General features: G+C 47.7%; 9 protein-coding genes across 9 annotated transcripts; 5 read left to right on the forward strand and 4 right to left on the reverse strand.

The window, feature by feature from the left end:
* Positions 1 to 875: 875 nt before the first annotated feature.
* On the forward strand, positions 876 to 1,733 carry Bathy14g00330 (hypothetical protein RPB_2776; the record flags this gene model as incomplete). Its single annotated transcript, XM_007509228.1, has 1 exon — positions 876 to 1,733. The coding sequence occupies one exon, from the start codon at positions 876 to 878 to the stop codon at positions 1,731 to 1,733; it is 858 nt and encodes a 285-aa protein (XP_007509290.1).
* A 156-nt stretch (positions 1,734 to 1,889) lies between these two features.
* Bathy14g00340 (predicted protein) lies at positions 1,890 to 2,354 on the reverse strand (the record flags this gene model as incomplete). The annotated part of the gene is made up of 1 exon (XM_007509022.1): positions 1,890 to 2,354. The coding sequence occupies one exon, from the start codon at positions 2,352 to 2,354 to the stop codon at positions 1,890 to 1,892; it is 465 nt and encodes a 154-aa protein (XP_007509084.1).
* A 551-nt stretch (positions 2,355 to 2,905) lies between these two features.
* Bathy14g00350 (hypothetical protein SELMODRAFT_443878) lies at positions 2,906 to 3,967 on the forward strand (the record flags this gene model as incomplete). The annotated part of the gene is made up of 1 exon (XM_007509253.1): positions 2,906 to 3,967. The coding sequence occupies one exon, from the start codon at positions 2,906 to 2,908 to the stop codon at positions 3,965 to 3,967; it is 1,062 nt and encodes a 353-aa protein (XP_007509315.1).
* A 478-nt stretch (positions 3,968 to 4,445) lies between these two features.
* On the reverse strand, positions 4,446 to 15,002 carry Bathy14g00360 (predicted protein; the record flags this gene model as incomplete). The annotated part of the gene is made up of 1 exon (XM_007509122.1): positions 4,446 to 15,002. One exon carries the CDS (start codon positions 15,000 to 15,002, stop codon positions 4,446 to 4,448), a length of 10,557 nt encoding a protein of 3,518 aa, XP_007509184.1.
* Positions 15,003 to 16,082: 1,080 nt separating this feature from the next.
* Bathy14g00370 (unknown protein) lies at positions 16,083 to 19,028 on the forward strand (the record flags this gene model as incomplete). The annotated part of the gene is made up of 1 exon (XM_007509237.1): positions 16,083 to 19,028. One exon carries the CDS (start codon positions 16,083 to 16,085, stop codon positions 19,026 to 19,028), a length of 2,946 nt encoding a protein of 981 aa, XP_007509299.1.
* A 102-nt stretch (positions 19,029 to 19,130) lies between these two features.
* Bathy14g00380 (unknown protein) lies at positions 19,131 to 19,574 on the reverse strand (the record flags this gene model as incomplete). Its single annotated transcript, XM_007509294.1, has 1 exon — positions 19,131 to 19,574. One exon carries the CDS (start codon positions 19,572 to 19,574, stop codon positions 19,131 to 19,133), a length of 444 nt encoding a protein of 147 aa, XP_007509356.1.
* A 1,027-nt stretch (positions 19,575 to 20,601) lies between these two features.
* Positions 20,602 to 21,895, forward strand: Bathy14g00390 (fructose-1,6-bisphosphatase; the record flags this gene model as incomplete). Its single annotated transcript, XM_007509143.1, has 2 exons — positions 20,602 to 20,617; positions 20,736 to 21,895. 2 exons carry the CDS (start codon positions 20,602 to 20,604, stop codon positions 21,893 to 21,895), a joined length of 1,176 nt encoding a protein of 391 aa, XP_007509205.1.
* Positions 21,896 to 22,214: 319 nt separating this feature from the next.
* On the reverse strand, positions 22,215 to 23,528 carry Bathy14g00400 (30S ribosomal protein S1; the record flags this gene model as incomplete). The annotated part of the gene is made up of 1 exon (XM_007509061.1): positions 22,215 to 23,528. The coding sequence occupies one exon, from the start codon at positions 23,526 to 23,528 to the stop codon at positions 22,215 to 22,217; it is 1,314 nt and encodes a 437-aa protein (XP_007509123.1).
* Positions 23,529 to 24,262: 734 nt separating this feature from the next.
* Positions 24,263 to 25,372, forward strand: Bathy14g00410 (PE-PGRS family protein; the record flags this gene model as incomplete). The annotated part of the gene is made up of 1 exon (XM_007509135.1): positions 24,263 to 25,372. The coding sequence occupies one exon, from the start codon at positions 24,263 to 24,265 to the stop codon at positions 25,370 to 25,372; it is 1,110 nt and encodes a 369-aa protein (XP_007509197.1).
* Between the last annotated feature and the right edge of the window lie 161 nt (positions 25,373 to 25,533).

The raw sequence follows: 25,533 nt of genomic DNA on the forward strand, positions 1-25,533 counted from the left end.
GTACAGAGAGAGTACAACGTGTGGGAAAACGCTCCTTTTTACTCGTTTTGTGCGCACATCTTCTGCGTGCGTGTGTGCGCGTGAATATCGCTAAAAATGCAATCAAAAACACAAACCGTGACGACGAGTGTTACGCGTAGTGGTGTGAATTTTCAGTTCGAGTTGTTCCATCGCGACGCAGACGCGACGCACAAAACATCGAGCGCTCGAAAAACGAGAGGTTGTATTTTCCACCTCTTTTCCGTGAACACTTAATTGACCAAAAATGCGCTCGCACACCATCCCATCAAACAACTGCGTGAAGATGCGCTTCACGAAACGCACCCATTTTCTTTCGTCACGAACGAGACGCACGTCTGTTGTGTCTACTCCGTACCGTCAGAAAGCCTTTTCGTGTGATTTTATGCACCCCTTGTGTTGATACTTTTCGCGTTCCAAAGAGAGACTTGCTTTTAAAGCGAGAGTTTTGTTGACTTTTCGAACACCACTTGCGTCAAACCGCCTCCGACACTTTTTTAACGCGCAAGCAACGAACAACAACAACAACAACAACAAAAGAAGAAGCGCAAGAAGCTTCGAGACAGAAGTCACGGAAGAGAACCTCGCGTCTCGCGCGTCCAAAAGTCGGGAGTCGTCTCGCCCGAAGAACGATGATGATGACGTAAACGAAAGACAACAAGCAAACGAAGATCGTCGTCACGCCGAAGCACATTCACCACCGCGCGCTCGAGAGAGCACTACTACCCACGGGGCGGGGTGGTCCTCTCGCGGTTCTTTGGATTTGGATTTTCGCGACGTGCGCGTGCGCGTGCCTTCTCGTCGCGTTTACTTTTCTCGAGAAGAATGGTACAAAAGAAAGAGACTTTAGAGGACTGATGAAGAAGAATAGCGCGAAAGGTCTTTCCGACGACGCCGACTGTTCGTATGAAAAAATAGACTTTCAAAGCGTGAAAAACAGAGTCGTCGAGAAGATTGAAACCGCCACGGTCGAGCGCGTGCCGTTCTCGCATGTCTTCGTGAAAGGTATATTCTCCGAACGCGTGTACGCGTGCGCTTTGCGTCATCTGGCGAACAAGGATACCGAGGAAAATCTTACGTACGTGCCGATGGCAAATTGGCCGGGGCGCAACTCCATACCTCTGATTGATAAATTCGGTAAGGTGAAAGCGAAGGAACCGTCGTTTTGGGGTCACTTATCGCGAGCGTTGGGAAGTGACGAGGTGAAAAGTGCGTACGTGAGAAAATTTGGAGCGACGATGGAGAGGAGATTTGGCGGCGTGAAAGTCGAACGCGTGTTGCAAAACGTAAGATTGAATCATCGACTTGACCTGACGAGAGATACGTCTGGATATTCGATACCTCCGCATACAGATACGAACGAGAAGGCAGTGTCGATACTGTATTATTTGGCATTTCCAGAGACATCAAATACGTCGGTTGGTACGAGAATGTATGCTTCAAAGAATAAAAGAGACGACGGTATTCGATACCCGCCGCGTGGAAGTACTTCAACGCCGTCTAAAAATTTCAATAACGATTTTGAGGAAGTGGAGAGCATCCCATTCGTACCAAACGTAGTGTTTGCGTTCGCTCCGTGCTGGTCGAGTTGGCACGGCGTTGAGAATATTGGAAATGGTGAAAGAGACACAATCCAGGGTTTCGTAACGATAGAAGAATTGGTTGGAGAGGGACATTTTGACAAATACGGAAGTCAAAAACCGTGCGTCGCGTGAGCGAGAGAGAAAGAGTACTATTATATTATACGACGACGATGGTTTCTACTAGTAAACGGTGGTTTCTAAAGAATAATCAAAACGTTTTTATCGTAAAAGAGTTTCACATCATCTCGATGCGAACATTGATTGCGCTCTCATTCGTTCGCGACATTTTCACAAATGGCCAAACATATCCCACAACTCGCTCACTTGCGGGCCGCCGCCGTTCACGACGTTCGTAAACCCTTCTTTCTCCAACCACTCTTTACTTTTTTGTCCTCTCCCACCTCCTCCGCAGTGCGTGATTATCGCTCTGTCCTTTTCGAACGTTTGCAAAATATCCACGTTCGATCCGCTCAAGGCTTTCTTCGTTCTATCGAATGGCACATTGATTGCGTTTGGCCGTTTCTCGGTGCCGCAATCTGCGATTGGGAATTTCCCGTTTATACTCCCGTAGAGTTCATCGGACGGTTCGACAGAAAAATCCGGGTTTCGAGCGTCTACGATAACAATCTTCGATAAATCTTGGTTTTGCTCGAGGAAGTTAAGCATTTCTGCGTTCGAGGCCACGCCTGGTTTCCTCGCTTCCTCGTCCGATGATGCTGAAGTTGTTGCCGCTTTCGTAATAGGGGTTGTCATTTTTCCCTTACTTGACACGGACTTTGAGAAAGAAGAAGTGTGTGTGTTTTTGGTGTTTTTGAAGAGACAACGACGAAAGGCGCGTTCAAAATGTGATGTTGATCTCGTTGTTCGCGGGAAAAAAGGGACTCGTTGAAGCATTGGTGGTCTTCGTCGTCTTCTTCAAAGTCAAAGCTTCTTCGTATCGCGATGTAAAGCGCAAAAGTTTATTCCTTTTTGTTAAAATGAAAAACCTAAACCCTAAAACCATAGTGCCAACATCGAGAATCTTTCGTTGAGATCAACCCTGCGAAAGCTTGCACCATACGCTCTAATGCAGTGCCTCTAATGCTTTTGCACTTTGACCACACATCGGCAGCGTCTAAAAAAAAAAGGCGCAAAGCGCTGTAACACCATCCCTATCTTCAGGATTAAGTAAATAAGGAAATACGAGCACAACCACATAGTTTTATGAGTAGCACGTCGTCGCTTTATTTCATTTTAGATCCCTCAAGTTTACGTGTTGTAACCACGCGTAATAGAGGAAAGAACCTGAAAAAAGAAGAGCTCACATGACCATCATCAACTATCACGAACTTAACCTGTATTTACAAAAGCGGAAGAGAGTAATTCGCCGTACAAGAGCACTTGTTCTCGTACTCGTAAGTATCAGTTTATCATTAATAATTGCGTCATCAATACGATATGCACCGTATGATAGTGGACGTGTGCACGTTTCGCACTTCACAACCTTCTTCAAGTGTTGGTCTAACTTTGGTTTCTGTGCACCAAAATCACTAGAAGCTAAAATACTGAATTCCACGACGAGGGCAAAGTATGCCATTGTTTCGAGTTGCGTAAAGGGGGTGGGGATCTCTGATGAGATGGTTCAGGCCTCGGTAGCTAATAAGCTGATGTATTGTGAAGATCACAAAAATGTTGATTGTATCATAAACACAGAATTCAGAGACTTAGTGGGAGACTTTCGATTTAACGTGACCTATAGACAGGATCAGCTGTCTTCAAAATGGTACAAATTTCCTCTCATTTTGGAAAATTTAGATTCGTACGAGTGGGTAATATGGTTAGATTGTGACACACTCATTCTAAATCGAACAAAAAGTATAGAAGACGCTCTAAAGAGCTCGGTGGATGATCAAATTTTTGACGGGAAGGATGTAATCTTTACCGTCGATCATAATGGTGTGAATTTAGGTGCTTTCGTGGTACGTAACTCGGACTGGTCAAAGGTGTTTTTAAACCACCTATACGATCAGCGAGGCTCAGTAACTTTTGCACATAAGTTCAATTTAACACGAAATCGCCGTTCTGCACCCTTACAAGAAGGTTGGGCAGATCAAAACGCCCTGATAATTGTACAAGACTCCTTCTACTCTTTAGAACAGTTAACACGGCACACATTGAAAAGCTCTAAACTTTCTGCCATGCTTAACAACTTTTGCCTGGTGGACACAAGATTTATACATCACCGAGTGTATTGTCACTCAATCAACTGTAACAAATATTTCCTCTGTTTAGCGCAGTCTGTGACACAGACAATAAGATGTGAAGTTCCGACCACACTCAAAGATGCATGCAAACAACAGAAAAAATATTTAAATTTACATCCATGAGGTATTGGCAAATTTAGGCAAGAGACGGGGAAAGACCCGAGAAGTTTCTTTAACGTTATGGTGAGAGAAGTTCTTACTAATAATACGTTTGCTTCGTGCTCCTGGCCCAAAAAAGATGCAAGTGTTGATAATATACGAGATGGAATTGTAGGAGTATGGCTTAGGTTCTTTGAAAATAATGATAGGATATCAAAAGGATGTGTTGTAGATGCTTGGCTAAATAAAGCAGCAGAAACAAAGTGGCTGGCTAAGAATTTGCTGGGTTCGACCTTGCTGAAAAATAGAGATGCAAATGGTAATAACAGTCCTTATCTAACTTTTACAAGAACTACATATACAGTTTAGTTTGGAGAGTACTTAAAGGGTGTGAGTGTAAACTACCGTGTATTTAAGTAAAACAATTTGAACTACAAAAAGCGCGCTCTAAAATCGAATCTCTCCATATAACGAGTGAGTGCATTCAAAAGCAAAGCTAAAATCACAGGACCGCTCCGACGACTTTTACGCCGCCGCCGTCGTCGCTCGAGCCGTAGGCAGCGTTTGCCGCCGACGACTCGCTTTTTGTCGCGCTCCGAAGAGGGACGAGATATTCTTCCGCCGCGCTTTCGCGGTATGCTTCTTTGTGAACGAATCGATTGCTTTTGTCGCGCGTAAACGACGCCATCATTTGACTCGCAACCATCCCGAACGCAAACGCCGCCGCAACGACGATGTAATACGCGGTATTTTTGTTCAACGGAGATAGAAAGGACGCGTCCTTGGTTCCCTTTGATGAGCCCAATTTTTGTGATGAGCCCAATTTTGCGGACGAAGTCGAAGTAGACGACGACGACGACGACGACGACGAGCATCCGAAAGATTCGGTGATTGTGAGACTTGACGCGCCGTTTCCACCGGTATCTGTGAGGTACCCGTCGTTGATTGTTACCGTATATTCGCCCGCTTCAGCTTTCGAAGACGCCGCCGAGGAGATCGGTATGGTCATTGTCCATGAATTTCTTCCGTTTGTTTCGTGAGAGAGGCATCGAAAGTCGTAGTGTAACAAGATGTCAGCGCTGCTCACGGTACCGTCTGCGACGGCGTTTCCGTCGCAATCGGCAGTTCTCGAGATGGAATACGCAGAAGCATCGGAGTCAAGTTGCGGACACGCGATTTCTTCCGAAAAATCGACAAATAAAACGTTTCCGAACACTTCGAGAGAAGACGGATACGGGCTCGTCACGTCGGCAATCATGTACAAAGTATCATCCGTTACCGATCCTCGAACGTCCGTCGTCGCGAACGAGTCGTACCCGGAGCAGAAGACTTTCGCTCTAATTTCCCACGGGCCATCTTTCAAGCCGTTCAGAAAGTATTGGTTTTCTAAATCCCACTCGAAACTGCATCCTTCGCCGCGCGCTTGCGAGCATTGTAAATCTGCGGAATCAGTCGCTCCTGCTTCCCAAGCGCTGATCCATTCCCCGGTTCCAGGTCTTCGAAATTGCAAACGGATGAATTGAACGTCTTCGTGAACTAAGTGATTCGTTCGATTTGTATCTCCGTCGACGTAATCGTCCGACCATAAATTCATAGGATCTGGGTTCATTAAAGTCACGTTGAAGAGACTTGACGTTTCCGTCGACGCCACGTAGTTTGCGTACGTGTTCCAAGTGCCTTCGTCCCAAGTCACCGACGGGCATTTCTTCTCCCACTTGATATCGCCGAGATACGCCGTGTGTGAAATCGGTGCGCGATAAATTTGGCTGCGCGATAGCGCCCACTCGCATTCGGAGATTAACGTCAAACCAATGCTTTCGTACGAGTGCGCCATCGCGCCTCGTTCTATGCGAAGCGAAACGACCGAGTTGACGAGATTACCGCTCATAGATCCATCGTCGGTTGCAGGGATGTCGTGCAAGTGAAACAAATCGCCCATTGGGGACATTTTGTCGTTGCCGTTGATTATAAAGTTCAAGTCTTTCATGTTGCCGTACGTATCGCCGGTGTAGTTCGAACCTAAGAGCAAACCGAAAATTTGACCCTCACGATAAGGCGATTCGTTCGTTATCGTGATATCAAACAGAGCGCTCGCATCGGGTGCAATGAACTCGTTATCTGTGCCATCCGCGGCAGCAATAGAGAGCTCCAGACCTTGTTCTCGCCACATCGTGTTCGGCTCGCCCGGACACTTCGACGCGCCGCCGATAGTTTGGAAAATAGGCGTTCCAAAACGCTTATCGAATTTGACTAAAATGACAAATTTGTCCCCGTGATCTGGGTCGGACAACGTGTACGACGTTTCCAATTCACCGTATTTTGCCCACGCCATGGCGTGTTCAAGGGCAACGGATTTCCCGCCCGAGTCGTGGTAATGCCAGTTCGTGTAGGCAAGACCAGCAGCTGCCTCGATGTCCATGTTGTTGGTAATCTCGGATTCAGCCTCGAGCGACCACTCGTAACCATAAGAGTCGATGTTATCTGACACGGAAGAGGAAAACTCGAGCGCGTGACCACCGCCGGAAAATGTCAAATAAACGTTTTCCGTGGTTGCGGTATCCGAAGGCAAATTCGGCTCAGATGCGGGATCGTAATCGTCTACATCTATCCCGTCGATTGTTTGCGAAACCGTTTTAGTGGTCCCAAAATCAAACGTAGTATCCATTCCAAAAACGGAAGAATCGATCATATCCATCGTTTGCATTTTGGTTATTAAGGCTTCGCTTGAGGAAATTGGAGTTCCGTAACTATCTTCGGTGTTTGGCTCTAAACCGTTCTCAAACGCGTCCACGATTGCCAGATCGTTCATGCCGCGACTCCAAGCCGTATTTGGTTCGGTGGAATTGAACACGTTCTTGCCAGTGTCAGTTTCAGTCTCAGAGTACGTTTCGACCCAAAGATCATCTTCAGGCTTCCATCTATCTTCGTTATCGTAAGAACCGATGGAGATACCCTCCACGATTCCCTCGGTCACATCCTCGCCGACCATTCCCATCGTGTCCGAAAGACCCGACAAACCAGACACACGACCGTATGAACTACTCAACGAGTCCCAAACGTGTTCGAGATCATCCCAATCTTGCTCAAACGTATATTCGCTCAAAGATGACGTTTGTGTATACGCACCGTATGCCTTGTCTATTTTGGGTTTAAATTGCGCGCCAAAAACGCCGGTGTCTGAAGTGAACGAATCAGCCATGTTTGCGAATTTGCTTTCCGCAGAGGTTTTTGCGGCTGTTTTATCATCTTCAGTCGTCGCCCAAGCAGGGTTGAAATCCGGCGTCGTCCATTTCACGGTGTTTTCCCAATCTGTGATTGCCGTGGTCAAACGATCAGCCCAAATAGCCGCGATTTCGTCGGTATCTCTAGATACCAACTCTCCATCCTTATTTGAAATTGTTCCGTCCAAAATCCCATCTTTCAAGTATTCGAGCTCGGGAAGAATTTTGTCTTCAATCGTGAACACGTTGATGATATAGCTCGTAGGTTTGCGCGCCGACCACACCACTTCTTGGGTCACAGCCAAGCAATTATCAGGAGCACCGTCGTCTAGATCGAGAGTGTCAGACATTTCGTAAACGATTTCGAATCCGCCGCCTAAGAGAACGTCGCCGGGGCGTCCGGCTAACGCCGGGTCTAAAGATGAATCAAGATTTCTATTCAACGTCATGTGGAAGTCCCATCCGTTATCTGTCGTCGCGGAAACGGAAACGGAAGGTCCGTCTTCTTCGCGACCGCCACCTATGCCGGCAGCAAAGCCCAATCCAGGAGTACCCTTCTTTTCATTTCCCGTAGTTAAATCTACTTCACCATTCAAATATCCTGTTCCTACGGAAGTGCCAAGACTTGTTTTGAGTTCAACACCAACTCCAGCATCCATGCACCAACTCCCGGCAACGTTAGCGCTACGCGTCGTGAGCAACCCGAGCTCGAGCTCAATGTTCGTTCCTTGCGCTATAGACGCGTACGAATCTCCTCCCGGAGGATCGTGAACGACCGTATACACCAATCCGCGAATAGGCGCCGTCGCGTAAAACTCCTTAGTACTCGTATACCTCGCGGAATAATCTGAACTTTCGCCTCGGACTTTAGACCCAAGCGCGACTAATTCACGCTCAACCTCAGTCGTCGTCGAGGACCACCCGTCGTTTCGAACGACAGTAAAAAATATCGAGCGTCTATACGGAGAAACCAAGTTAGGTTTGGCACTCCCGGCGTTGATTTTGCGATAAACAGTCGTAGCCCCTGCAGAATCGGTGAATTGCACAAATTGGCTTGTCTCGTCCACGGTGTTGAAGTAGCACGAATCGTTTGGCTCGTTGCTCGAGTGGCACAGATTGCTCAATTGTGGCTCGACGTCTTCTTTCAAACGAACCGAAATACTTAAGTCTGTGTTCGTTTCGGACGAGAAAGTAGAGCAATATGTGTTCACGCAACTTCCCGAATCGTCCAACGAAGTGCAGTGCGCCTCAAAGACTTGCAACCACGCGTATTTTTCCGTGGTGATGGTCGAAGACAGTTCAGTCGAACTCGACGTACCAATCATGTGATTGGAAGTTAGAGGGTTTGTTGCAGTAGCCGCGTTGAGACACGTCTCGTCCGCATCAATCAATGGCCAGTCAACCGCAAAAGTGACCGTCTCAGTGGAACCGATAGTCGGGTTGGCGCACAAATACCCGTGGTACTGGTACGTCGCCGTCGCGTACGCGGTATCGAGAAAACCCAAAGTTCGAACGAGTTCGTCTCTGTCGCGGAAAAACGTGAGTATGTTCGAACCAGGCGCCGTACACGTCGCGGCACTATTACCGGAATCTGAAAGAATTACTGTTTCTGTCAAAGCAGATACACTTGGAGCGACATCGAGTTGAATGTAGTAATCCATCGCGGCGTACGGCCAATACTTGATATTTGGTGTACTTGTGTCCGTAAGAGTCCATCCACTGATATCCGTATCAGCAACGCTAAGCGCCGCACCGCACCCATTCGCGGGCGTGATGAGCATGGTGTATCCTTCATAAGACGTTCCGCACGCGCCGGCGTATAAGCCGACATCGACGGTGCGTTCCGTCGTGTCGTAGAAAACGATACTTTCTGATCCGTCGATCGCTCCGAGAAGGACGTAACTGTTTGTGGTTACGATATCTTCGCTCGGCCCGAGAGTCATGGTCGTGATCGTCGTTGTGGAGCACTCGGCGTCGAATCCGTCTTCCGAGTAGCAGATGCTATGATCCCCGTACGAGGCGTGAAACAAGTACGTATCTCCTGGGGTGACGGAAATCTCAAAGTATCCCAAAGCGTCGGCGGTGTATTCGTCCGCTTCTTCGTAAGTACACGAACCATCGTTTCCACATTGTTGCTTGTAGGCGTTAATCACCGCGTACGGTAAACCGCACACAACGTCAGATGTTCTATAATCAGGGAAACGGACCATACCTGAAACGGTCACGACGGTGTTGTCCTGTATGGCAACCCCGGCGACAGAAAGATGAGAAATCTTCGTAATCGTTTCGCTCTGTTCGGTATCGTAACCTTCGTCCTCGGTGTTGAAAACGTGAACCACGTCGTACAGTTGCTCCGTTGCGATCAATTTGAGATTCACAGAAGAAATAGGAAATGACGCAGATAAAAGAGCATCGAATCCAGAAACTTGCGAGGAAACCTCGTCACCAGACAAGACAACTCGACCGGCATCGTCGGTGCGAACGACCATAGGAATAATCGCTGGGTTGATTTCCGGTTCATCGTCAACGCCGAGAGTCGCGAGAATATCAAAGTCAGTCGAACTACTCGGCGAAGCAAACGAAAAATCAGAAAACGAGGCCGTAACGTTTTCGTACCAGATTTGCCACGACGTTGTGGTAACTGGCATGGTAGTGTTTGGGTTCGGCGCCGCCGCGATGGCGGATTGGCCTGTTGTCGTCGCGAGATCACTCGCGTAGAAATTCGTTAAGTAACTCGTCTCCGCGAGGGGATAAACGAGCCACGGCGTTCCAACTACAGCACCGCTGTGAAACGCAGCAACCACGTTCATAAACTCGGTCGAACTTAAATCACCACTTGAATCTACATCGAACGTGTTCCAAAACGCATCCGGAATCACAATAAATGCGTCTACGTACTCCAATCTCGCCGCGGCGTAGACGGAGAATTCCTCCTTTGATACAGCCGTGCTGTTATCGACGTCCGTATCGATGAATGGACTCGGTGGTGGCGGACTCGGCGGCGGGTTTGGTGGCGGAGGGCTCGGTGGTGGCGGAGGGCTCGGTGGTGGCGGAGGGCTCGGTGGTGGCGGAGGGCTCGGTGATGGCGGAGGGCTCGGTGATGGCGGTGGGCTCGGTGGTGGCAGACTCGGCGGCGGCGGACTCGGCGGTGGGCTCGGTAGTGGCGGACTCGGCGGTGGGCTCGGTAGTGGCGGACTTGGTGGTGGCGGACTCGGCGCGACCCACGTACTTTTAATCGTATCGCACGAACTCGCCGGCCCTCTGTTGGCGGCTGTGCACTCATATTTGGCTTGAAAAGCAGTTGCTCCAACAAACATAGCAATTTGTGCGCTCGTTGCCGCCGATCCCGTCCATCCCGACACGTCTTGATCAAATATTTCATTAGATAAAAACATGAACATCATATTCGTAACTTGGGACGTGTCCCAACCTCCAATGTCTTGGTTGAATGCCGAAGTATCTACGTTTTGCATGTTGAACATTCCTTGCATCGTGACAACAGAACTGACGTCCCAGCCACTGATGTCTTGATTAAACGCAGCAGCGTTTTTGAACATTATGAACGTAGTGGTCGCGGAAGACGTGTTCCACTGGGAAATGTCGGCGTTAAATGTTGTTCTACCAAGGAAAGCTGAAGACATATCCGTCACCTGACTGACGTCCCAATCCGGCATTGGACCGTATTCACTATCTGTGCATAAACCATCGACAGGATTCGTGTCTAAACAATCCTCGATAGCCGAGAAAAATACGTCGTCCGTCACCGGTGAGTATAATGGGCTCGGTGGTGGTGGTGGTGGTGGTGGTGGTGGGCAAAAAACTTCACCAGTCGTCTTCACATAAAGTTTCACTTCGGATACTTGTGTAGGAAAAGGTCCCGGAATTTTATTGTTGAAAAAACTTTGGAATGATCCAATTGCATACCACCAAATCCCTACGTCGATCACTCCATCAATAAAGGCACTTGACCCGAGATTGTACTCCAAGCCTTTGAAAGTGTATGACGAGGTCGCCCCAATGGAAATGGCTTCATATCCTTCAACACCTCCTGAAGTCATCGTAACTGGGTTAGACGTTTGCTTCCAAATATTAGTCCATCCGTCATAGGCAGGATATACGAGCTTAAATTCGTATGTCCCGTCGTCGGATTTACCATACGTTTCCACTTCGTCAAGACGAGAATATTTATAATCCGCGGATGAATCACCAGTATGTTTCACTTCGGCGAAAGAATCAGAATCGGAAAAATATAAACCGGTGGAACTATCGTGTCTGAAGACAAGAAAATATCCGTCTTCGTCGACTTCGGAATCGCAAGGTAAATATAATCCGTTACCAAGAGCAGAGGTACTACCTAACGATGCGGTTAAACCAGTCGCATCGTATTCGAGCGCGATCAAAACAGCATCCGGCCCGACGATAGAAGTGTCCGTTTCGTTGGCCACAGTCTGAAAAAGAGTGCTGTCGCTTCGATCAAAAACGACCGTCTTGAACGCCATGACGCCAACTTTTGCGTTTTTCGAAGTCGCTCCCGATTCTTCCGTAATTTCAATCTCGAAATTGCCGTCGTCGTCCGAAAAACCTGAATAAGGACACGTGATTTCCGAACCCGTAACGAAGACTTCGGCGATGGATTGAGTCGAACTTTCGCCGGAAAGTACGGTGATATATTGTCCAGAAAAACTGGAGATGTGTGTTCCGACGCACGAGTATTTAATGCACACGTTTCCATCCGCGACTGAAGATATCTCGTCTTCGATGCACATATTCCCGGAATTCCCCGCGTCGTCGGGATCGTCGTAATCCATGACTCGAACAATAAACTCAGGCGCCGTCGTTAAATCTGTTGTGCTCGCGACGCACACGCTCACAGACGAAACTGACGAGAAAATATTCAAATCAATCTTCAAATGTTCCGCATTGTCGAGCTCGACGGAGGTGCCGGTTTGAGTGTCCGTGACCTTGTAAGCGTCACTGATTCGATCGCTGTTCGAGTGCACGACGTACGTATATGAAGCTAAACTCGGACTTTCTGCATCTGACACGGTACCAACAGACGTATCAGAGCTCGTTGTCGAGGATTTGAGCCGCGCACAAACGCGCACGTTTGGCACCGCGACGTCCGATTCGCCTGCCAAAATTTCGCCCTCGACCACGCCATACCAAGGCACCGTAAACGTAAACGCGTCCGAATCGATGTTCAAAACAGAATCCGTCGGGTATTTCGTACGAATGGCGTATTCCCAAACGTCACCAGGAACCTTCGCAGCTTCGTAGTCCGCAAAAGTCATGGAATTGAACGATGAGGCGCAACCGCTGATATCGGAATCGATCAAAACAATCGACTCGTACGTTCCAACTGCGCTGCCGTCCACAACTTGCCTGCGAAGAACTTCAAAAGAGCTCTCTCCCAACGCCGTGTCTCTGAACTGAAAAGTAACCCCTTTCGTAGACGCAGACGTGGTTAAATCAATCGCCAAACCGTTATAGAATAAACCCGTGACGCAAGGGGGTGTAAAGCCACTCGTCGCTTGGGTCGCAACCGCGTAGTTCAAAACGACGCAATAGATTCTTCGAGATTGCGGCGATGCGTACGCTCTGTTCGCGCACAAGTCGCCCCTTCCGCAACTATATATAGAAGAAATGTGTAATTCATGAACGAATCCGCTGTAAATGCGAGCGTCGTCGTAGACGTACGAACTCGACGCGTAGGCGGAGTTGAATAAAGTTTTCGTCGTCGAAGTCATTCCGAAAGGTAAATCCATCAGAGTATTCGTCCAATCGCCCGCAACCATAGTCGCAGCAGACACACCATTTTCGTAAATCGTCAAACCATAAATATTGTTGGAAACCATCGCAACGTGATGCCACGAATTTGTCGACAGCGCCGTTGCAGACGAGATTTCGCAGAGACCGTCTCCGTCACCGCACGTCTGCGTGCAACCTCCATTGCTGTTGTCTGAAATGACGAGACCGCCGCTCAATGTCGCATCTGTTCCCAGCGTAAAGTGGATTTCTTTCTTGCACGAACTGCCGGTTACTGATGTTGAGTAGATGACATCCGCATTCCCCGTGTCACTACTACTTCGATAGATCCACGTCATGATCGCGCTGTTGGCCATCTCGTTTGTGTTGGCAAACTCATAGCCGGATGATGATGTCGACATTTTCAAACACTTGACACCATCGCCGCACGTCTCGAATGAATCGTATCCAGTTAAAGTTGTCGTAGTATCGTCCGCACTAGCCGAATTCGACATGTCGTCGTCAAACAAGAAGTGCGCGATCAAACTCACTTCGCTGTCTCCGGTTCCCATTGAAGGTCTCGAGTCAGTGAGTGATGTTGGGATACCTCCGGTATCAGAACCAACGTACTTTGCGAATAAGCGAGCATCAGAATACACACACATGTAATCAGAGTTGTCGACGGGCGGAGTGTTGTACGCCCACTTGACGGTGACGAGCTCTTTTGCCGCCGCGCAACTATTCAAAGTCGTCGACGTTGAACCAGCGTCTGTGCTTAAATCCGGGTACGTGATAGAAGTCATGTACACATCACTCGAGCCAGTCACAGCTTTCTCGTAGCACTTAAACGGCAACGCGTCGCTGTTCATGATGTCGCTCAATGTGAGATCGCTGTACCCACTTTCGCCGATTTCATTCGTTAAATGCGAAAAGTCGGCGTCGTGTCTCAAAAACGCGTCCTGAATTTCGTCGTAACTGAGCTTCCCGTCGCGCGGATTCGTATCGTACTTTCGAAACACCATTTCTTTGACGTAATCTACGGTATCACAGTCGGTAATCGAAAGAAAACCAGGCGAAGATAACAAAAAGGATTTTTCCAAAGGAACCGTTGAAAGACTCAACCAGTCCGAGCACCCTTCCTCGACGACGAATTCGTGCAACGTTTGTTCTCCAGTGGTGGTGTCGGGAGCTTTCGTGACGCCGTCAGCCATCAACCAATAGCATTCGTACTTGATTTGGTACGTTCCAGTCACTAACTCGTTACTCGCATCAGTCATCGTCAGGGTAAACTTATAATCGTCCCCTTTCGTAGAGTCGTAAAAATTCGTCCACTTTTTACACGGCAAATAATCGCTCGAAGTAGCGTGCGTGCACGAAGTATCCGTAGAACTCGACGCAACGTAGGCGTCGCATTGCAAACCTTTTGCTGTATTTGCATTGACAAGGGAAGGGGTTCCCAAGCAGTTCGTCACGTCTGAACAGTCGTTATCAGAGACGGTGATTTGAAAATCAAACTCGCGATCCGTTACTTGTAACGCTTGCACGCCAATAGCAACCGTCGGTACACCGTTGCTTCCCGGCGGCGGTGGCGACGGCGGAGGCAGCGGTGGTGGCGACGGCGGTGGCGGTGGAGGAGGACACGAATGAGAATTACAATCAACATACTGGGTCCTAACATAGAGTCTATCGCTCTCATCCGCAAACGCGCATTGACGAACTTCGCTGCCTTTCGTTTGGCAGTAGGTGATTCTCTTGAAGTGGTAAAGTAGCTGCTGTTCCTGTTTTCCACCTCCGCAGTCTTCCGAGCATTCGCCGACGTTCTCCCACCTCCAGTCATCTTTAACACCCGACCAGGGATTGCGATATTCCCAATGGTCATGAACGCAAGTACCTATTTTGGTAGGGTTATTATTTTGTATTTGGTTGGTACAACCCGCGCCATTGCGGCCGTTCCAACCGGCTTCGATGGAATTTGGAAGCTGAATCAAGCACGCGAGCGCCGCGAAAAAGCACGCGGTGAACGAAAACGAATGACGACGACGATAACGACGACGCAACGATTCTTCTTTTCGACTTCTCGCTCTTTCGTTCATCATCGTTACCGCACAACCGCTTCTGCGCTCGTATTTTACTTCAGTTTTTTTTTTTTTTGGTTTTTTTTGTCTACATCATGTCAATAAAAGTGTGATCACATGAAGAGAGAAATGCGTTTTTTTTTCGCCGGGTCAGAGAGAGAGAGAGAGAAGAGAGAGAGAGCCAGAGCCAAAAAAAAAAAAAAGACGCGAGAGATAGATTTGTTGCTTTTTTGGTCTCGCGTCGAGTCAATAATGCGAGGACAAAATGCCGCGTGTGATGATGCTCAAATCTGAGTTACATCTCGCCGCACGCGCGCAAGAGAGGAGGGAGGAGATACACGCGCGCGCAGAGATGATAAATAGATAAAGAGAGAGAGAGAGATGATAGCACTCAGAGCGCTACAGCTCTACATCGAAACAGTCCTCCTACAGAACGATATCGAGAACAAATCGTTCAACGGACGAGAAGATTTTCCACCATCAACAAATGATGTCGAACGACGATATGAGTCAGGCGCACCTTTTCTTCAGCGATAAAACAATTTTAACAGAACACAAAAGCTACTATCGTTCTCTTTGTATCTTTGTCTTCTTCTTCTTCTGTTGTATTAGGAGACGACGCGATGAGAGAGAAACTTGATGATGATGATGATGTTTATAAAGAATTAGTATATATATCAAATCAAAGCGTTGCTTTTGCGTTGCGCTTTGTGTTTTTGTGTCGTCGACTCAACTTTTTTTTTCTCATCAGCTTTTCCGCGACGAAATTAATGTAGAGTTTAAGTTTAGGGTTTTATATTTTAGGGTTTTGTTCGAAACCCTAAATTTTCTAGACTTTGTCTCTCTCTCTTCAAAATTCAAAAGCGCGAGACTTTTCTTTCGACGCCGAAACGCGCGCGCTTTTCCTCGCGACTCGTTCGAGGAGTTCGCGTCGTCGTTTGAAGAAAGACGCCCCAAACAAAAGTCTCTTTCTTTCGTTGAAATTGCATTCGTTGAAAGAGAAGCCTCCCGATTTCTCTCTCAATCGGTATACTTTTCTTTCGCAACACACGTGAGACGACGACTTTGAAGAAGCGCGTTGACGCGTTTTCTTCAAAAATGCGCGTGAGCGGCGAACGAGGCGAAGGCGACGCTTTCGTCTCCGAGAACAGAGACGACGACGATGCGAAGAGGAAAAAGAAGAGGAAAAGAAGAAGAGAAAACGGAGGCGCGTTGGAGTGGAAAGATATCGTCGCTGGAACGAAGAAGAGCGAAGAAGACGAGTCCTTCTCGCATCATCATCATTCTTCGGATTTTGAAGACCAAGAAGAGGAGGAAAAAGAGGAAAAAGAGGAAGGAAAAGATCTGGACGCGTTGATGAAAACGGTCCTCGCCGGGAGAGAAAGGAAAGGGAAGAAGATGAAAACGGAGGAAGCGTTTAAAAAATCGAGGAAAAGAGAAGCGTCGAGGTTGAAAAGAGAGTTGAGAAACATAAACGTGAAGGAGAACAATCGGAACTTTGAGAGGATGTTCATCGGCGAGACTCTCGTCGACGGCGTCGGGAGGAGGAGGAGAGCGACTAATACTGCTACAAGTGCTGGTAAAATGGAGGATGACACTGTCGAGGACGATGATGTAAACAATAACAACAACAGCGATGAAAAGAAAGGATGGTATTACCCGTGCGACTGGACGTTAAAGACGAGAGCGACGTTCGCGAAGATTTGTAGTTTGCGCGACGACGATACGAACGACGAGGCGGAAGAAGATTTCGACGAGGATGATGATTTCGATACAGATGAAGAGAAAAGAAAAATACAACAAACTTTTCTTTCCTCGTCATCTGTATCGAAATCGTTCTCGTGGGTGAACGACGAACGAGGCGCAAACGCCGTCGCCGCCGGCGCGCACGATGCTTTTTCCACGCACGGCGTCAACGGCGTCGAACCTTTATCGAGTAAAAACTGTTCCTTCTTTTACTGTTTACCGTCCTCTTCGAATTCAATCATATCCAGCGAAAGTAACAAGAACGATTCGAGACGATCGGCGGCTATGCAACGCGCAACGATATCGTTTCAGTATCCGGATTCGCGATTGCCGGCGCACGCGATTGATAAAATGAATATTTCCTTCAACAACAACAAAGACTTAAAGTCGTCGAGTGCGGCTACGAACGCGTGGTTTCGCCAACGTTCCAATCAGTGGACGGAAGCTTTGAGTTCCGCCTACGGACGATTGAGGTCGTATTTTAGCTATTCCTTTTACGTCGCGTACGAAGACAGACGCATATTCTTCGCCTGTCCGGGATTAGATGGTAGTTTTTCGAGCAATAGCTTTAAAGAGAACAATAACACAAAAGACGACGACGACGACGACGTAAACGACAAAAACGACGATAAAAACAACAACATCAGTCAAGGTTTCGCCGTCATCACCAACACGAACCAAAAACTGCGAGATATTTTGACCAAGAATGGCATCCCGTTCAAACCGGTCTTTGTCACGCGGGACGGTAAAGGCTTCAGCGTGAACGATAACCGAACGAAATCGGATAAAATGAAGAATAAGAAGCACTTGCTGTTTGGAGGCGACGCAAATTTATTCGATGTCGACGACGACGACGACGAAGAAAAAGATAACGATGATGAAGGAGAAGAAGAAGAAGAAGAAGGAGAAGATAACGATGAAGATGATGATGACGGGAAAGAAAACGCGGAGAGAGAGAACAAAAAAGCGAACCTTCAACAAAGCGGCAGTCAAGAAGAAGGAAACGACGGAGATAAAGTCAAAGACGATGTTAAAGGCGAGGAAGACGGATGCGACGACGGATATATCACGAACGTCGTCGGGAAAGAGAATTCTGTGAAGAAAAAGAAGAACGACGATGCTCTGTTAAAAAACGCCATACATCCAACCTTTATCGACGCTTGGAACGAATCCAAACGAAAAATCAAACTGAAAGAAGAGCAAGAAAAGAATAAAGTATTCGAACGGTTCACTCGAGACGGCGCGATTCTTGTTCGAGGCACGTTAGCCGTGCACGGTTTAGTCAACGTCTTGTTACAGTTTCGAGGGCAGGATCCAGGCGACGTGAAGGTGACGGAACAGACGGTCATGGACGCCGAAGCGTTGGCGTTGGCGCGAATGAATACTTTTGCTGAGAATACCACCAACACCAACACCAACACTAAAAATCTGACGACAACGAAAGCGGGCAGCAGCGCGATGATATCTTCAGACGTTGGCGCTATTCTCGCCCCGAGACCATTTACTAACTGTTTCACGAAATCGTTCGAGTTGAGGCCGAACAAAGTCGCCGTGGCGAGCGAAACAAGCAAATCGAAGCTCATGCGTTTATGGACCTTGGATTTAGGATCTAATAGTAATAGCAATAACAACAACACTAGCGATAGCTATAGCGAGAAAAAAAACAAGATGATGATGAGGACGACGAATTCCGATCGAAAAAATTGGTGCGACCCGTGCGATTTGATACCTCCGTGGACGATGGCGAGAGTCTGTCGAGTGTTGTCCGCGGAAGATGATTTTTTTGGTAGCAACGACAACGAGAGAGACGACGACGACGCGATGATGGACGACGATAAAACCATCGCGAACGAGGACGACGACAAACAGAAGAAGAAGAACAAAAACAATAATACGGTGAAGCAAAACATCCTCCGCGAGAACAAAAACTCGATTCGTTTGTGGTTGGATACCGACCCGTGCTCGAAAGTGTTGAACGCCTCGGTCGCCGCCGCGCGGTTGATGAGCGAGGAAAGTTTCTCGAGACGTTTAATAAGAAGTACTTCAAAAGCAGCTCAACAAAAGAAGCCCGAGGATGAAAAGAAAGTCTCTCCTCCTTTGAAACCTCGCGACGAGGCTTTTGGCGACGAAGACGAGAAACGCTGGGCGTTTTCGTTTTCGTCGAATAATCGAAGAAATCGTCGCGCCAACGATTTCGCGGCGAAAAGCAACAACAACGATACCGGCATCGTTCAGTCCTTAGAGCTCAAGAAGAAAGCCTTCGTAGTAGAAGTCGCGTGCGCTCGCTCCTGGAAATAATACTACAACTACTACTAATAACACGCTCTCTCTACTCTTTTCATTAATGCTGCTGCTAAAACAATCTACCACGCGTAACGAGCAGCAGCGCTCGCTTCTTCATCACGTCGTCGTCATCTCCACGTCGTTCATCTCTCCGACGCTTTTGGTACCAAACGCACTCTCGTCTGCGTCCTTCTTCTTTTTCGAGACCAATTCGTCTCGTTCTTTCTTCATCTTTTGAATGTTTTTCGAGAGCGTTTTCCGTAAAGTTCCGCTCGTTTTTTTCTCCTCTTTCCTCCTCTTCTCTTTCATCGATATCATCGCCAGTTTGAGTTCTTTTTTCCTCCGCATATCTCTCGCTCTTTTCTCTTTCTTGGACAGCGTCGTCGATGCCTCCGTTTCGTCGTTCTCCGTCGTCATCATCGTCGTCTCTCCGTTCTCGTCTTTCTCTTTAACATCCACATTTATGCCGGCAAAGCGTAAAGCTTTCAGTTTCTTTTCCCTTCGTTTCGCCCGTTTCACTTTGGCGGAATCCTTCTTCTTCCCGAAGTTCTTCGCGCCCATGTTTGATTTGATGCGCGTGTTGTGGTTTTAGAAGAGAGTATGTGTAGTGCGCACTCAATAATGTGCGCGAGAAAAGTGTGTCGAGTCGGGTAAAAAGTTTTCGACGAATTTGTGCGTCAAGATGTAAAAAGTTGCACACGAAAGGTCCACATCCGCGTCGAGAGCGTTTAAATATAAACCATCTCCTCACGCTCTGCGGAGATACGATGACTCTCCGAGCAATTGTTGTTGCCAGTCGGATGCAGTATCGGCGACTCTGTGCCGGTAAATATGCGCACTCATCCTGAGGAAAAACTCTACCTTTTTTTCACCAAGTTTTCATGCAAGTACTAAATAGAGAGAGGGAAAAACTCGCCGCTTTTACCTCAGACGCGCTTTATCACTCTCTCATGAAGAAGAACACAACACCAACAACAGCACAGCGCACTAAATGCGTAAAGATAAAACGACGACGCGTGTGAAAGTTGCGCAGAAAGTTGGGTGCAATATAAATACGCGCGCGCGCTCTCTCGTGAAGAATACAGAGGGAGGCGGAGGACAAAAAGAAACTACCTTTTTTTCACACGTTTTCGTAAATCAAATTGAGAGGCAAAAACGCAAGCGTCTCTTTCCTCCTCAAAATCAGATACGCTCTCGCGCTCTCGTTACGACAACACCAACAGGTACGATTCACAACTCTCTCTTTAACAAACTCTCAAACTTCTCTCGACGTCGAGTTCGAGAGGAGCTTCTCATTTGCGCTCGTTTTTCTCTCCGAGACTCTCTCTTTCGTGCACCGAGAAAGGATGAAGATGGAGATTGATTAATGTGGATAAAGAGGCGATTTTCCCGATCCGAAATCGGATTCTATCCGACAAAAGAGAAGACAAAACGGAGGAGAATACGCACACAATTGCTCTCCAGAGAGAGAGAAACAAAAAGAACGGATGATCTTTTTGTGTTCAATCGTTTGGTTTTTGACGACGCGTTCTCGTTTCGTCTCGTTTTGATGTCGTGGCTTTTGTCCGCGTAATCATTATTTTATCTGATGGATGATGGTGTTGGTGCGTCGTCAACATTTTCATCGTCATCATCGTCATCGCATTCATCATCATCACTGACGACGAAACAATGTTTCCCGCATTCCTCTCTTCTCTGTCCTCTCTTGCACCGCATCACCAGATATACTAATGATGGCCTCTACGACCACCATGAAATCATTCGTCTCCAAGACGTCCTCTTCCTCCGCGTTGAGAAACACGAAGAAGTCTTCTTCTTCTAAGCGAGTCTTTAGCGTTCGGGCGAAAGCGGGTCAATCGGAAATGGGCACGCCGTTTTCCACCTGGGTGCTCCAACAAGAGATGAAGGATAACATCGACAACGAACACGCCATCGTGTTGCAATCCATCTCGGTCGCGTGTAAGCAAATCGCCTCTCTCGTGCAAAGAGCCGGGTTGGCCGGCATGACTGGTCTCGCCGGCGAGCAAAACGTGCAAGGCGAAGACCAAAAGAAGTTGGACGTTATCTCCAACGACGTCTTTTGCGACACGTTGAGATTGTCCGGGAGAACTGGCGTCATCGCTTCGGAGGAAGAAGACGTGCCGGTTGCGGTTGAAGAAACGTACGGCGGGAACTACGTGTGCGTTTTTGACCCGTTAGATGGGTCTTCGAACATTGATGCCGCCGTTTCCACGGGGTCCATCTGGGGTATCTACGCCGGCGACTCGCAGTGCGTTCCGGATTTCAGCTCCGAATCGCCGGCGGAAGTCGAAGCGAAGTGCGTCCAAAACGTCTGCCAACCGGGCGAGAACTTGGTTTCCGCCGGGTATTGCATGTACTCCTCATCTACCATCTTGGTCATCTCCGTCGGGGATGGGGTCTTCGGTTTCACCTTGGACTCCGCCGTCGGTGAGTTCATCATGACGCACGAAAGAATCCAAATCCCGAAATCCGGGAAGATTTACTCCTTCAACGAAGGTAACTACGACATGTGGACGCCGGGATTAAAGCAATACATGGACTCGTTGAAGACGGGCGGTAAGGAAACCGGAACGAAGCCGTACTCTGCCAGATACATTGGCTCTTTGGTTGGCGACTTCCACCGAACGATGTTGTACGGCGGCATCTACGGCTACCCGGGGGATGCCAAGAACCCGACCGGTAAGTTGCGCTTGTTGTACGAGTGCGCGCCGATGAGTTTCTTGGCTGAGCAAGCCGGCGGGGCGGGATCCGACGGTACTGGGAGAGTGTTAAAGATCAACCCGGAGAAGGTGCACCAACGCGTGCCGTTCTTCACGGGCTCGGTCGAAGAAGTCGCGTACTTGGAATCGTTCATGAAGTAAGAAGAAAAATAAATTATAAAGAATATACCGCACGACGTTTAGTAGAGAGAGAGAGAGAGAGTAAGAGTAAGAGTAAGAGTAAGAGTAAGAGGGAGAAGATGGTTTTTATTGGATAAGAAGAAGCAGCATTTAATTGTAACAATCATTATTTGAATTCAAGAATGAAGAAGAAGAAGACTTGTTTGTGTTTTAAAATCGTCGTCGTCTGAATCGTCCTTTTTTTCTTTCATTTACCCGCGTAATACTACTAACTTTTGTTTTTTAAATCAACAAACATTATATAGTAACCAGGTAGTAATTTGAACAAATTGTTATTATATCACGCATTCGTTGCTCTCGTCGCTCGTTTAATCGCTCTTTTAATCGCCTCTCGATTCAAGCTCGTCACCACGTGAATCTCTTGCACTTGTCTTCCGCTTCTCGCTAATAAGTTGTACCCGTCCTCGACTTGGACGTTGGTGAGCCATAACTCGAGATCTTGAGAAACGACCCTTCTCTCCACGGCCGTTCTTCCCGGAATAACAGCCTCCACGCCATCTTCGGACAACAACTCCGCGCAAATTCTCGGCAATCCGGGTAAACTCGCTTCCATTTTCGTCCCTTCCTCGCCGTCGAAATCGCCGCTCGCGAACGCCGAATCCGAATCGTCGAAGGACAACTCCGGCATCGTCACCGGCATAATCGTATCTAAAGTTTCCATCAAAGGATCGTCCAACATTTGCTTCGCGCTGAAATTAACTCTTTGACCACTATTCGCCACCTCTAACACTTTCACCTCTAACTCGTCGCCGACTCTGCACACGTCTCTCGGGTGCGCCACTTTGTTCCAAGACAACTCGGAGATGTGAATCAAACCTTCCAAACCAACCGGGGACAAGAGTTGGTCTTGTTCTTGTGAAGAAGAAGAATTATTATCGTTGTTGATAACTTCCACAAACGCTCCAAAATCGCTCAAATTCGTCACCACCACTCTCTGTTGCGTCCCCACCGGTAACTTCTTCTCCGCGTTTTCTTGAATCAAACTCTTCTCCGAACACACGACTCGTTTCGGCGTCACTTCGACGAACTTCACGTCGATCAAGTTCCCAATCTGTTGCTTCATCACTTCCGCTTCCGTTAACTCCGCCTTTGTGGTTTTACAAAACTTCAACCGCGACGATCGCATCTGCGATTTCGGCAGGAACGCTCGGTACTTGTTCTTCATCACGCGCAAGATCAAACCGCCGCGGTTCACCGCCTCCACTTTCCCGGTCACTTTTTTGCCCGATTCTAAAGCTTTCATCAGGTCTCGTTTCAACTCCGCGCTCTCTTTATCTTTTTGGCTCTCGTTTTTACTCTCGACATTATTCGGTGCTTTTTCCACGCCTTTTTCTGTTGGTCCTTCTTTCAAGCTCTTCGTCTCCTTTGTCTGCTCTGTCTCCTCGGAAAACGCGTAAGAAACGATGCGTTTCGATGACGACGACGGTCTCGACGAGGAGGCGGATTTCGAGCTCCAGACTCGCCGTTTCATATCAGACACTTTTGGCCACCTCTTCGCTGTAGTATTCGCAGAAACAACCGTTCCTCTCGAATTGCCTCTTCCGTGGTGGTGTCCGAGACAGAGCATGGAAGAAAGCGCGAGAGAGGACGACATGATGACGATGATGATTCGTGTTCTTAGTAACGCTGCTGTCGTCTGTGCGGTGGTTTTGCGGTTGAAAACGTTTATCCAAAATCCTAACAAAAAAAAAGAGTACGACTGACGGACTAAGAATTTAGGGTGTAAGTCTGTAGTTCTTACTCAAATTTGACTTTCTGAGTGCTTCTTTCGTACTCGCACGTGCTTCGTTCTTACTCTTTAAAATACGAAGTCAGAATACATTTCTTTTTTGTTGTGAAAAAAAGCAGAATGTGTACAGGCGCAGGTAACTTCGAGTACGCGCGATGATCAATTCGCCCCGCGAAAAGTTTTATCTTCGGAGTTGTTGTTGTCGCGTTGCGCGTCGCTCTGATGAGAGGAGATGCTTTTGATGTCTCTTTTTACGGAGGTATTGAGTGCTATAGACTCTGTAAGAATACTTATAAGAGTAAATAAAACGTTTTTTCGTTTCTTGTCTTTCCTTATTTTTTGTTGGGAAATAATTGTACAAAAAATACGAGTTCTCGCTTTCATTACAAGAAGCGCGGTGTTGTTCTTCTTCTTCGCGTATCGGAGCGCTGAAGGAGACGAGAGCGTTTCTTTTGAGTCGTCGTTGTTGTTGTTGTTTTTACTTAAAGAAGAACGAGAGAAGAAAAAACTCGTCATCGAGTGGTCTTTTTTTTTATCGAGTTGTTTCCGAGAGAAAAAAATACGAGTCAGAGAAGATAAAGTTGAGAGGTCAAACGAAGATGTCCGAGAACGAGAGCAGCAGAAGCGACAACAAAAACAGTACAAACAAAGAGGGAGACGAAAAAGAAAAGCTGAGAGAACTCGTTCGCGCGGTGAAACACGCCAAGCGAGAACGGTTTTTCAAAGGAGTCGTCGTTCCTTTTTGGTGGTTTCTTAAAGTGTTGGTTCTTTTTTTCTCTCTCGTTTTCCTCCAAAACGACGAGGCAAAAAAAGTTGAAGCGTTGCAACAAAAGTACTCGCCGATTGAAGATCGAAACATCCGGGAGGCGTCTGGCCTCGTGAAATCGAAACTGAACTCCAAAAGCCCCGCGGGGAAAGTGTTTTGGACGCACAACGATTCCGGGGACCGGGCGAGGGTGTTTGCCATTCGCGTCCCGGAAAAAGACGACGACGCAAAGTCGTCGAAGAAAACGCGCGTGGTCGCCGAGGTGACCATTTTGAACGCCGGGAACAGAGATTGGGAAGATCTGGCACTGTGGCAAGATCATAAAACAAACCAACAAAAACTTTGTGCCGGAGATATCGGTTCTTATCGCGGGGAAGTCGTTATTTATTGCTTCCCGGAGCCGAAATTATCCGAGATGTCGGAGACGTATTCAAACGTCTCCAAGCCACCTTCGAAAGAGTACTTAAAAGTACCGTTCACGGAAAAGATTCGCCTGCGATACCCATCCAACGAAAAGCACGACGCGGAAACTTTACTGGTGGATCCACACACTTCGCAATTCCTCATCGTCACCAAAAAAAGCAACAACAAAGGCGCTTTATACGTCTCCGAACCGATCGACGCGTTATCGCAAAATTCGAAAGGATCGAACGAGTTAAAATTCGTGCGAACGATTAAACTTTACGGCACGAGTTCCGGCGCGACTGGTGGCGACATCTCTTGGTCCGGTAAAAAAATCGTTCTCAAATCCTACGGTCGATACGTGTACGAATACACTCGCCAACAATTCTTCGATCCGAAGAGAGACCCGAACGTTCGCGGTTTAGGCGAGTACGATCCGAGCGAAGCGTTGGCGTTGGAAAACGACGCGCCGGACGAGAACGAAATCTGGACGTTAAACGAAGGCAGCGGGAGTTCCTTGAGACGGTACAGGTTGCGTTAAAGCGTTGTTAAAGCGTAAAAAGAAAACTCTCTCTTTCTTTCTCTCTCTCTCGCGAAAAAAGAAAGATCGTAAGAAAGAGAGCGAGATGTAAAGAATAAAGAAAGAGAGAAATTCAAATCCAAACGTTTGAGCGAGAGACGGTTTTCTCTCTCCTTTTCTCG

The sequence above is a fragment of the Bathycoccus prasinos genome, assembly GCF_002220235.1.
Source record: "Bathycoccus prasinos genomic : Chromosome_14".
Taxonomy (NCBI): Eukaryota; Viridiplantae; Chlorophyta; class Mamiellophyceae; order Mamiellales; family Bathycoccaceae; genus Bathycoccus; species Bathycoccus prasinos.